This window comes from Athene noctua, chromosome 7 (assembly GCF_965140245.1).
Source record: "Athene noctua chromosome 7, bAthNoc1.hap1.1, whole genome shotgun sequence".
NCBI lineage: Eukaryota > Metazoa > Chordata > Aves > Strigiformes > Strigidae > Athene > Athene noctua.
This window is the reverse complement of record NC_134043.1, coordinates 39,485,413-39,497,337: the sequence shown is the minus strand read 5'-3', so window position 1 is coordinate 39,497,337 and position 11,925 is coordinate 39,485,413. Positions and strand designations below refer to the sequence as shown.

Here is an 11,925-nt window from a genome sequence, read left to right as displayed (position 1 = left end):
AGCCGTGGGGGGCCCTACACCCGACTGACCCTCCATAGCGGCCGGCCGCCGGTGCCCCCGGGGATGGCGATGGCGATGCCACACGGGCTGCCCCTCTCTTCTCCCCCCTCGGCCCCGGCCCGGCCCTTCCTGCCGCGCGGCCGCCATTTTGCGGAGCCGAGGCGGCCCCGCAGGCGGCCCTGCCCGCTCCAGGCCCGGCGTGTGGCGGCTCTGCCGCGGGAAGCGGCGGCGCAGGTAACGCGGGACGGCGACCGCCCTAGCCCCGCGGCGAGACCCCTGCCCGCGGGCGGCCCCGGGCGCGGACCTGAGCCGCCTTCCCCGGGCGGCTACCGGAGGGGTGGGGGCGGGCTTCTCCCGTGTTTGGCGGAGCGGCGCCCCACGGAAGGCGGGGGGGAGGGAGGGAAGGCCGGGGCGGCTGTCCGGCTGGCTCCCCCGCAGGCTGACAGTTCATCAGTTAATTTCGATGAAACAATAGCAGGTGCCTGGGTGAAAGATGCCGAGTTGGGTGTTGGTAACCCTCTAAAGGCGTGCTCTTAAAACAACACCAAACCCAAACCGAAAAACCGCCACGTTTTGAAGATCTTCTGCTGCTGCTTGCGCCAATTTTTCCTGCCCAGACAGGACTCCTTCCTCCAGGGAGCACAAGGCAGGCATAAGTAAGAGTATTTATTGGCAATGTGGCATTAATGATGTGACAGCTTCAACAGCTAGTTAAAGCAGCCCTAATTAAAGATCAGATTTTAGAGAAGCAAGTTGTTATTAGTACAAAATTACTGCATTTTTAGTGCTGTATTCAAAGCAAGATTTCCTAGAATGCTCTTCCAGTGCTCTGCTCACACATACTGACCGTGTAATTCTGCTCACCTTTGTGTTTCCTAGTGAAGTAAAATGCCATAGTTTTTTATAGTAAATGTTAGAATATTTGCACTAGTGCGTCTCTATAACTGTTTTCAAAGTTTACAGTATTGTGTAACGACGATGCAAGAGCTGAACTAATGCTTCAGTCTTGTGTATATGTTCAGTCTTAACTGGCATTAGATTTACTCTTGTTTGTATCTGTTTCAGGTTTAAATAGCTCATAATTAACATCATCATTTGCAAATGCAATGGAAGAGGGCAAGATTGAAGATGACCAGGGTATTCTACGACTTAATGTGCGAGGATGTTTATACACAGCCAGGCGTGAGTCTTTATGCCGCTTTAAGGATTCAATGTTAGCTTCTATGTTTAGTGGACGCTTTCCTCTAAAAGTGGATCAATCAGGTAAATATGTTCAAGCTGTAAATATGACATTCTGATCAGGGAGCTCTGTGGTAAACACATGCTTTTATATATATTTATGCATTTTATAGTATCTCCCTTTTTCCAGTCTGCTGAGAATCAGTTGGCTTCTTTAATTCCAGGACATGAGTTATGCATGCATGACATTATATTTATGAATAATTAATCTGAATTCCACAAGACTAATTATGTTTGCAAACACATGTTTGTACAGTGATTACCCCTGCCTTGTCCCAGTCCAAGCTGTGGCTTTAGAATGTACTTCTTTAGTATGAATATGAAAATAAATAAAATTGAAGTTGGCAGAGTATTTCGCATTTAACTTGGATGCTGTCTATGAACCCCTATATTCTCCAGAGACATCTCACTCTCTCTGTTCATTACACAAGGAAATCTGGGTCTAATCTTTGTTTCAGAATACTTCATTATCCAGTAAAGATTGCATTTTCCCCACCATGGCATGATATGAAAGTTTGAATAAAACTATTCATGGATCAAATTTCACACTTGTTTGTGACTTGGAAATACTGCCAAAGTATGTCCAGTTTAAAGATATTGTACACTTTTGACTGTTTAAAATTTCTGAAATGTTTAACATTCTTATGGGCAGGGATTTGCTACCATGTTTCAGTTGCAGTGAACAGCCAATTGTATACAGCTCTGTATAGTTTTGTTAGTTTCCGTAGGGGTCTTGAGCCCAGCAGGCAAAGGAGAGAAAAAGAAACAAAAAAATACTGTAAAACTTGAGCAATATTTAGGAAATATTAGACTAAAGGTGTACTGGACGGGATGCTACATCTAACTCTTAAACTGCCTAGATCCAAAATTGAAAAAATCTCTGCAATAGCGAGAAAAGATATATCTGCAGTTACAATCAGAAATGAATCTAGAATTAGATTTTAGCATTTTAAATGGAGTGCAGTACAGCTGAGGTTGTTGTTGGCATGGTCCTCTGCAGATTAGTGATTCCACTGAAATTCCAAAGAAATGTTTACTGCACTAAGAAATTTATCTTCAAATAACAGATATTCCAGGGAAACAAAATAGTAGTTTTAAAAGAATAGAGACAGCATACTTGCTCTTCCTAAGTAAGCAAAACTAGTACAGAAATTTTATATAAAAGCTTTACTTGATAATTTGATAGAGTGTGGCAAGTCTGTCTTCGCTTGCTGGAAGAGATATTTTAAATAGTTTTTTTTATTTATGTTTTTAGGAGCATGTCTAATTGATCGAGATGGAAGCCTGTTTAAATATCTTTTGGATTATCTTCATGGAGAAGTTCGGATTCCTGGAGATGAACGAATTCGAATTGCACTGCAGGAGGAAGCAGATTATTTTGGCATCCCTTATCCATACAGTCTGTCTGACCATTTGGCCAATGAAATGGAGACATATTCTTTAAGGTCAAATATAGAGCTTAAAAAGGTCTTGACATTTCTTACATTTTTAAAGATGTACTCTCTAGTCAATACCATTCATTAGCATCAGATACCAAAACTGTAGTGTATGTGAGTTAGCACATTTTAATCACCATGTTAAGTCACCAGTAAATTCAGAGTTCTAGGTTAAGAAACCCTAGAGCTGATAATGCAGTTATAGTAGTTAAGGACATGGGCTTTCCCCATCATTGCAATACAGCAACAGTTTAAATTTGACTGCTTTACATGCAAGTCTGCTGTAAAGCTTGTGTAGTAGGAATGACATTGTTTAGTTCCCTATTTGGCTTCTAATTTTACTTGAGATTAATTTGATCCCTTCAAGATGTTTAGGGTTTTTTTTTTTCAGTTTTACACATTCACCCTAAAATGTGAAAGACAAAATGTACTTTATCATCTTTTTAGAACGAGAAAGGAGAAAAGAAAATTAATATATTATTTTAAATCCTGTTTTAGAGTATTATAACTTACAAGCTAAATCTAACTAACTGATTGGAAATTAACTCATATTACTAGGTCTGGCAGTGTTAGTCCTGACAGTCATCTATGTTCTCTTAGTAAGGTATTGTTCCATATATTTCACATTCTCCCTTAATGCATTTCATTTTGAAAAGCATAAAACATTTCCAGACCTTTTAGTTTCTCTTCGTATTAGGGATTACCCATGCCTTTAAGGGTTTCTGTTGCCTTTCTCTGAATTTCTGTTAGTTTTACAACATTCTGTTAACATCAGATAAGAAATACCGCACACATTATTCTAAACTACATCCTTGATTTACTTAAAAGAGTTAACCAGTACAGTTAAGAAAACTTAAGCTTATTCAACTGAAAATACTGTATTCTTGTTAACATTATGTATTTTTTGTTTTATGTTTTTTCTAGGCTTTGTTAGATTTCTGCGATTCTTATGACTTAGTTTGTACCAAGCCTACAGTTTGGGTCCTGCACTATCTCAACACTTCTGGAGCAAGCTGTGAAAGTAAAATTATTGGTGTATATGCCACAAGAGCTGATGGGACTGATGCAATTAATAAGGAGCTAGGAATGAAAATTCATAGTAAAAGCATTTACAAAAGGTAAGATGGCTGTCAAACACATGAAAGTACAGTGAAGTGAGAACGAACACTCACATGTTATAGTAATACCTAAATATTATTATATGTAGCATAATATAGCATTATTGTACTATAAATCTGTGGAAGGAAACAGATTCTTTCCAGCTTTGGAAACAGCTGGCTAATACAACAGTCACATTAAACAAACAAAAAGATAAAAACTAAGCATGGAGTACAAGAATTTGAGAGAGTCCACAAAAGGTGGCTAGTGTGCAGTTGCTATAAATTCTCATTATATTTTACTTGCTATTTTAAAAATGTCTCAACCATTTTAAATTACTTTCTAATCTAGGATGATATTTACACTAAGTACAGTGAATCCAGAAAAAGTTCCAGAAATATTCACAAAGGTGGTTGTGATTCATGCCACTGTATTTTGCAGTCTTCTAAGACAGCTGAAAGAAGTATTTAACACCAGAAAGAACTGAAGATGAAAGGAAATGGCTTTAATTCTTTAATGAACATGCACATCTCTACTACACTATCAACGAATTTTTATGACAGTAAATTATAAGTTACCGGTAGACCTGTACTTTTGAGCGTCTGGAAGCAATTTGTCTTTCAGTCTCACAGTACAGTGTCAAAAGTGTACTCCACTGTGTACTTTTTGAACCGTGATTAAGATAGAGTTTTTGATATTTCATCATCTTTATAATTAAGATGCATGTTTTCCTAAATTTAGGCTGAGACCATTGATTCCAGAGTATTTGGACACATAGTATGAGGTATCTGACCTCCTACTGTGTTTTCCCTTTGAATAAATGATTGAGATTTAGAAGAATAGATTTTAGATCATTAATTCTGTAATTATTCTTTTATGAACATCTATTCTTTCACAAATAGCCATTTTTAGCAATAGATGTTTATAGGCATGAAAATCGTAGGAGGAGGGCTATTTAGAACCCACTATACAAATGAAAATAAAATGTAAGTAACATTTTCCTTTCTACTTTACCAAACATTTAGTATTAAGTCCTTATAATTAGGATTTGGTAAAAAGAATGATACATTTCACCAGTGTTATATTTTTAAGGACTTAGCTAGATTTACCACATAACTGTTACCTTTAAAACAATATTTCTAGAGAAGCTGGAAATAATGTCCAATACATCTGGAGCTATTACTCAGTAGCTGAGCTGAAAAAGATGATGGATGCTTTCGAAGCCTGGGAAGGGAGAGGTAAAGTATTATTTTTTTTTTTCTTTTATTTCAGTAGTGCTTCTTTTTTTTTACAGAAAAATAAGAAAAATATTTGCCAATTAACTATAATAAGAACTACATAGATTTTCAATAAGTAACATTTGTAAAATATCCCGTAGTAGTGGCTATTTGGGGAAAAAAGAAGTCTTGAGGGATGTTCCAACAAGTTGACATGAGAGCCACCACATGCAAGGGGTGATAGCCTGCTAGCATTGGGCACTCTGGTGGGAGCCCCAGAAGCACGTTGGCTTTAAGCAGCATTCACGCCAGCAGCATTTCAAAGCTGAAATTCTACATAATAAAATGCACGTTTTCATTTAGTCAGGTATATACACGTAATATTCACTGTGTTCTCTCAGCTCATCAATACAGTGTCCCTTTCAAATACAGGTGTCAGCTACTGGAGAGTGCCTCAGGAGCTGATTGAATGTTGGACTCTTGAAGAACGCCCCTTGAAAGGCAGTTTGCATCATATGCCTCCAGTTCACAAAAGGTATGTTGATTTGCATAGGTGGCTTAAAATAAAGCAGAAATACAGCACAATCTTTAAATTTTTAATAATTTCAGGTTCTTTGAATACCTATGTTGCATTTTCTGTCTTTTCTATTTACATTTTTAGAAAATGTTTTATAATCAGACAGCTTAATTGAAGAACTGAACTTGCTGAAACAAATTACCTTTTTTAGGCTGCTAAAAGTCTTCTCCATTCTATTCTACTTCTTCGGCCTTTGAAACATCATTTTAGAGTGGGAAGGAGTAATTTCAAAAAGTAGAAAGCAGTGTTAGTTAAATGGACTGCTAAGAAATAAATTTAACTGAAAACTTAAAAGTTGAACTGATTTTCACATATGTGAGATGCCTTCTTTTTAGAAGGAATTTCTAGAATTTCTTCTGTACAGTTTTACGGTAATACTTTTGACTACACTTCCATTTTCAATACATTATCTAAAAGCAGCCTTTGCAGGTGCAGCTACACAGTTGATCTGAGCCACCCTACAGCCACTTTGCTGCTAGATAGACGAGGAACCTGCTGAGCTTCCTTGTCCCTGGCCACACTGTCATTTCAGCAGCAGCTGCAGAGCCACACCATCACAATGATCCAACCAAAAACTCCTACCTCCCCACATTTTTTTTGGACACTGCTTTCTTTGCTTTTCATAGCTCAAATAGGAAGGACTGTGATCATTTGATCCCTGGATTGCTGAACAGCTTACATATATTCCTGAATGCTCCTCTACTACCACTTGCTGTTTTATCTCCCACATCTCTTCTTCGTCTTCTTTATTCTTCCGCACCCTCAAGAAAGCCATGTTCAGGTTTCAGCTAAAACTCCTGATGTACTGCAGTGACCCTGGTGAGACCATATACTGTCTTGAAATACTGTAAACAAGACTAGTTACTGATTGTATTTTACCTGTATTTCATTGCTACCATTAAAAGCATCAAATCTTTGAAAGTTTAAGCTTTCATCTTGGATGTGCAGACATTGAGAATATATTCTACCCTTACGGCTCTGAGGAAACCTCCCTGGACTCACCTAGTTATTTGCAGGCTTCCTGTTCGAACAGGGTCACCATATACCAATTTTATATGAGCAATAATAAGAAATATTACTCTCAGATATTGTTTATTCTTTTGGTATGAATCCCTGTGGCATTTCACAGATCTTTTTAAAATCCAAAATGCAAGTACCCTGAAGTGCTCTTCCAGTGTATCTTTTAAGCTGTTCTTTAGTAGCTCTCACAGTTCAAAGCCTGTTTGCAGTACTGACCCACCAGCTAAATGTTTCTTCATTCCTGACAATCAGGTCAGTTAAAGCTACAGCTTTTCTTTGTCAGCTCAAAATCTAGATACAATCTGATTCATACATGTTCTTTCTCCTACTACCAGGTTTTAGTAGTTTTACTCCACATAGGAGCCAGGAACAGAGCCACAGTTTTTCTTTTGATACATTTTTAAAAGCATTGTTAATATTCTCTGAGTTTAATTTTGTCTTTGTGTTCTTTTTCCCCCCTTCCTCATCTCTCCAAAAATGATTTTGATTTGTATTTACTGATCATCCCTCTGACCTGGCCTGGCCTAGCTTTTGTTTTGTTGGGTTTCAGGTTTTATAATGTCCTGTTCAACTGTTTTGTGTGACCTGGATTTCTATGGCATCATTTATTATAATATTTCCTTGAGGAATGAAAATCTTCTAGGTGTCTGTTCATTTTTCTTTGCCAACACTGAGAAACAGCATTTGTATAATACTTCTAAAATGCTGTCTCCTTGTACTAATTAGAGTTGCCATGAGACTCCACAGGCTTTCTTACATAGGTTCATTTAGGGTTTTTTTAAACATTTCCTCTTGAAAGATTATCCATAATCATTTACATTGAAAAGAAATTTGGGAGGGAGAAAGAAACACTATCTTTCTCCTTCTTTAATTACATAGCGTGGAACTGTGTTTTGTGTTTACACGCAGTTGGCTCTTACATTTAACTTAAACTACATCAGACTAGTATTTAGTGGATTTTGTATCTGATAGAATCTGTCACATTTTAGTATTTTCTTTCTGTAACTCCTCCACCCTTCTTTCTCACTGATTTTCACTTAACAGTTTGCGGACCATATCTCTTACAATTTTTAATGTGTAATATTACTTACACGGGTAGAAGAGATCGATGGTACCATTCACAGAAAGGCAAGCCTGATAGCAGTGATGAACAGCTGAAAACTGTAAATGATACTGAAACAAGCAAAAATTGAAAAAACTTCAGATTTGTGGATGGCTGTCACAAATTGCTTTGTAGTAATGTTATAAAAAGAACAATTTATGTACATAGTTTGCTTCTTTAATTGAAGTTCTTTGTTTTACAGACGATTAATTGACTTTGCTGAAGAGGAGGACTATTTACCGTGTAAAGCAGGTCCCAAGCCAATTAGATTCTCAGGTCCCTCAACAAGTACCCATATTAAAGTCAAGAATTCAGCTTCATTAAAGGTAGCTGCTTGCAAAGATTCAGGTTCTGCAGTCACTCTTAAACGACCCAACAGTGAAAGTCTGATGCTGCACAAAGTAGCTTCTGAAACTGTATCCACGACATGCGCATCGGTGCCCAGAAACTCCCAGGCGCCCTGTGGAAGGCAGAGTGCTGACAGTGGGACACGATGTCAAATGACCTTCAAGATCGAAGTGTCTAGGAAGCCCGTAAGCAACCGTGTAGTAAAGCTGAAGCGAACTCCTCTTTTTCTTGCGGCACCATCTCAGCCATCTTCTTCTGTATCCAGTAGAACAAGTGAAGAGGACAGTGCTGCTCTTCAAATTCCTACTACTTCTATGATACTAAACAAGAAAGAACCAGCTGTATTAGCAGAGAGTATTAAGCATGATAAAGCAGATGGATAATGTTTGGCTCAGCCTGATAGACTGCATAGCTTTGCATCATCTGATCCAAGAAGAGATTATCATCTTGTGGTCATTTGTTCAAAGATTTACTAGAAAATTGTTATGAAAATGTTTGTGAACAGCGTAGGGTTAAATTGTTTTAAGTGAGCTCGTGTGTTTTCTGCTTTATTTCTAAGTATGTTTTAGCTATTGGGAAGGGAGAAAGAAAAAATGGATTAAAAACCTCTCAAAGACACAGCATGTGCAGTCTAATGTTTTGGTATCTCACATTTGTATTTTTGTCAGGCTGTACTAGTACAACTGACCTTTTAAAAGGATGTACTTGCACAGCATAAAAAATGACCTCTTTATCAGCTTTGAACTACGGTTAACATTAACTAGAGTTCATTTCCTTAAGTTGTATCTTTAAAGGAGGAGAAATAGGTAACAATAAGTAGGTTTCATTAGATACAAGTTTGCAACATACCGAGGTACTGCAAAGAGTGCAGAAGTTGCATACGCTTACTGGTACTTCTGGTGAGGGTAAATAACCATTTTGTTATTAACAGCAATGAAAGGGATGGCCTTTGCTTGTACACAGTGAGAAAATTCAGAAATAAAGGAAGGGAAGAAGCATGCCTCTAGGGAGCATCAAGGCAATTTGTTCCTTAGACCCGAGACCTATGTGTACTACTTTCCTAACGTGCTGTGATCTGCCTGGGGGTTGACGCTGCTGCAGGCAGCCTGTGCAGCCCTGGCATTTTGCATCGCACCACTGTGGGGTGTAGAGTTGCAGCTGGCCTCCCCGGGTCCTTCTGCAGGCACTTTCACTTGAGGAGGGGACCGCCTCAACTTCTGTGCAGCAAAGCAGCGTTCACAGAAGAACCCGGGTTTGAAGAAAGGTCAAAGAACCCTTCCTTCCCTCAGAGCAGGATGCAAGAGACCACCTTGTGCCAGCGTAAATTTTGAGTAATGATACTAAAGTGAAGAGCTCCTGGTTTCCCCTTAGAGCAGAGGAAAGTCAAATTTGGCTCCCTGATTTTAAAAAGCCCTTTTAGTTACTTAAATCAGTGAATGAAACCTGGCTTTGTTTGTGCCCTTGTTTGCTTACAGCTGGGTGCTGGGTTTCTTGGTTTTGCTACTGCTTTTGCTTTTCCAGCATAGTAAATAGGGCTGGCCCTAAACGTTGAGAATGCCTATCACAGTGCCGGAATTCTTAAAATTCCTGAGTCCAACTGGCACTAAGCTCACAAAAAGTATGGAATTTTGCATATGTACAAGGAAAAAAAAGCTTTGAGAATAATCCTACAGGAGTTTGAGTGTGCATTTGCTCAGTGTTTATTTAATTATTCTGGGAGCACAGGTATTTTTGGAGTAACATTTGTGTCATTTGCATTACAGTAGCTTTAATGAGTCTTCTCTTTGTCCTAGACATACTGTCTTTTCGTTAAAAGAAAAAAAACCACAAACAAACAAACAAAAAACCAAACCCTAAAACCAAAAAAGAACTCACTTCAATTTCAGTATATGAAACCAGAAAGAGGCTGTGGTGGGGAGGTAGAGCAAGATTATTTTTTAAAGAACTTGGTTTTATTTATTTGTTTTTAATTGGATGAGGTGCAAACATGACCTTTTATCTTATCTGAATTGGCACTCTCAGCGTGGTTTTTTTATACCCGTGAATTAGCTAAGTTTGTCTCAATTGATGGACTGATATTAAAGTTTTGTGATACCCAAATAGCATTTAACCTTCATGGGGACTTTCACTATAAAAATAGCTTTGCCCTTATCTACCTAAAGCCTTTTAAAATGTGGAAGTAAAATAGAATTTAATCTCTCTGGGAGGCCAATAGCTGAAAACAAATGAAACTTGCCAGTCCAAGGACAAGTTATTCCTTAACCAGGCTGTGTTTTTTGAGGCCTGGAACACAGAGCAGAAATTCTGCAAGTCCTGAGTTTCCTAGAGGTTGAAACTTCCTCAGAACTCTATGTTCCCAAGTTTCTTGAAAGTCTGCAGTTTTCTTAACATTTGTCTAACTCAATGAACCAAGTAGGAGCTAGTACTGCATTTGCACTGATGAACTGTGATACACCGTACTTACATATCGGATAGTCTGGGGAAACTACTAAAGGTAAACTACAGTTTTATAACTGGGATCAGATGCGCTGTCAAGTGGTGTGACAGTGGTTTACTCTGAACCTTTGCAAAATTATCATTCATCACAGAGAAAGTTACTCCAATGTAGTAATGTAGTGATTACTAGAATCTAATAGCTGCACTCTAAAGGCTGACATATGTATCACCACTGTAGTTTGATGTGTTAAATTTTTTCTCACAAATGCTGTCACTTTTCCAGTAGTTTAGTTGTCCTTTTCCACTACTGTCTTTCCAAACCATCAGTGATATGGCATCACATGGGTTAAGGAAACAAGAAAAATACGGTTCCAAGTTAAATTTCTAGAAAATTACTCCTCTGTGATTACACATGGGCTTGTGATTCAGAGGGCCTATTATCACCAAGATGTGATTCAAACAGATGTAATTCTATCTGTATGCTTCAGAGTATAGAGAACTCATTTGTACTTGATGTAAGCGAGCAAACAGGATTTCATGTGATAGGCACATGTTGCCACTGATCCTCAGGGAGACTTTTCATTAGACTCGTTTTTAGCTGAAGAGCCACGGAAGTACCAAAGCTACGTCTTCTTTTCTTTCACTGTTGCAGTTATTTTCCTATCAGCTCTTCCAGAGCAGAAAAGTACTCTTTTAAAACAGCTTCCATTATCCTGCTTAGATAATAAACATTGTGTAGTTCAAATCTTACTATGGCTAAAAAGAAACACTAACATTGCCCAGGAGCAAGCAGATTTCATCTACTTGCATTACTCCCAATCCATGAATGACAAATTCTCACCTGATAGAACCAGGAGGTCAGCTGTGCCATCATAAATTTGGGGTTAAAGCTGTCTGTCCCTTAGCTGCAGTGACAAAGTGTGGTTAGAAGTAAAACTCTGTAAATACTCTGTAGTAATAAAGGCCCACAAAAATCTAGATTCATTTTGGGCAACACCTTGTATTAAAAGATGTTAAGCAGTAGAAACAAGGTAAGGCTGATATTACAGACCTTTGCTGTTTTCTGAGCTTTGTGAATCTCTCTTCTTACGTTCTTCCTGGCAAAACAATCTGGCTGTTTATACCAGAATTGATCACTCTTGGATGAAAATTACTTTGCAAATTCATGGGGTCGTGTGATCAGCTGTGTAGCATGCTCAGAGTTTGCATCAAGTATTTGGCCCTTTTCAAAGTTGCCCTTTTCTTCTATATATATTTTTCACTCATTCTAGTCTCTGGTACAACATACATTAACAATTTAGTACAGTTTTAGTCGTTTTCCATAATAAAATAGCTGTATTGTCTCAAATTTCTGGCAATTTTCTATAGCCTCACATGGGTAACTGGCAGTGGCACTGGAACTTGAGACCTCTGGATGCCATGGTGCCTCTGCTGTAGTCACAAGTTATGAAC

At 38.4% G+C, this 11,925-nt stretch overlaps 1 protein-coding gene across 4 annotated transcripts in view; it reads left to right on the top strand.

Annotated features, from left to right (window-relative positions):
* The window catches only part of KCTD18 (potassium channel tetramerization domain containing 18), a 31,670-nt gene extending 23,013 nt beyond the window's left edge, over positions 1-8,657 (top strand). For 2 of the 4 annotated variants that reach the window (XM_074910856.1, XM_074910857.1), the window contains 6 exons: positions 1,066-1,263; positions 2,495-2,706; positions 3,600-3,793; positions 4,917-5,011; positions 5,423-5,525; positions 7,892-8,657. In XM_074910856.1, the coding sequence (XP_074766957.1) occupies positions 1,107-1,263; positions 2,495-2,706; positions 3,600-3,793; positions 4,917-5,011; positions 5,423-5,525; positions 7,892-8,420 (1,290 nt within the window). In that variant the 5' untranslated portion in view covers positions 1,066-1,106 and the 3' untranslated portion in view covers positions 8,421-8,657. Of the gene's footprint in view, positions 1-125; positions 235-282; positions 657-1,065; positions 1,264-2,494; positions 2,707-3,599; positions 3,794-4,916; positions 5,012-5,422; positions 5,526-7,891 lie in introns of those variants that run through there. The other 2 variants (XM_074910858.1, XM_074910860.1) reach the window with 2 other exon arrangements.
* The last annotated feature ends 3,268 nt before the right edge of the window (positions 8,658-11,925 follow it).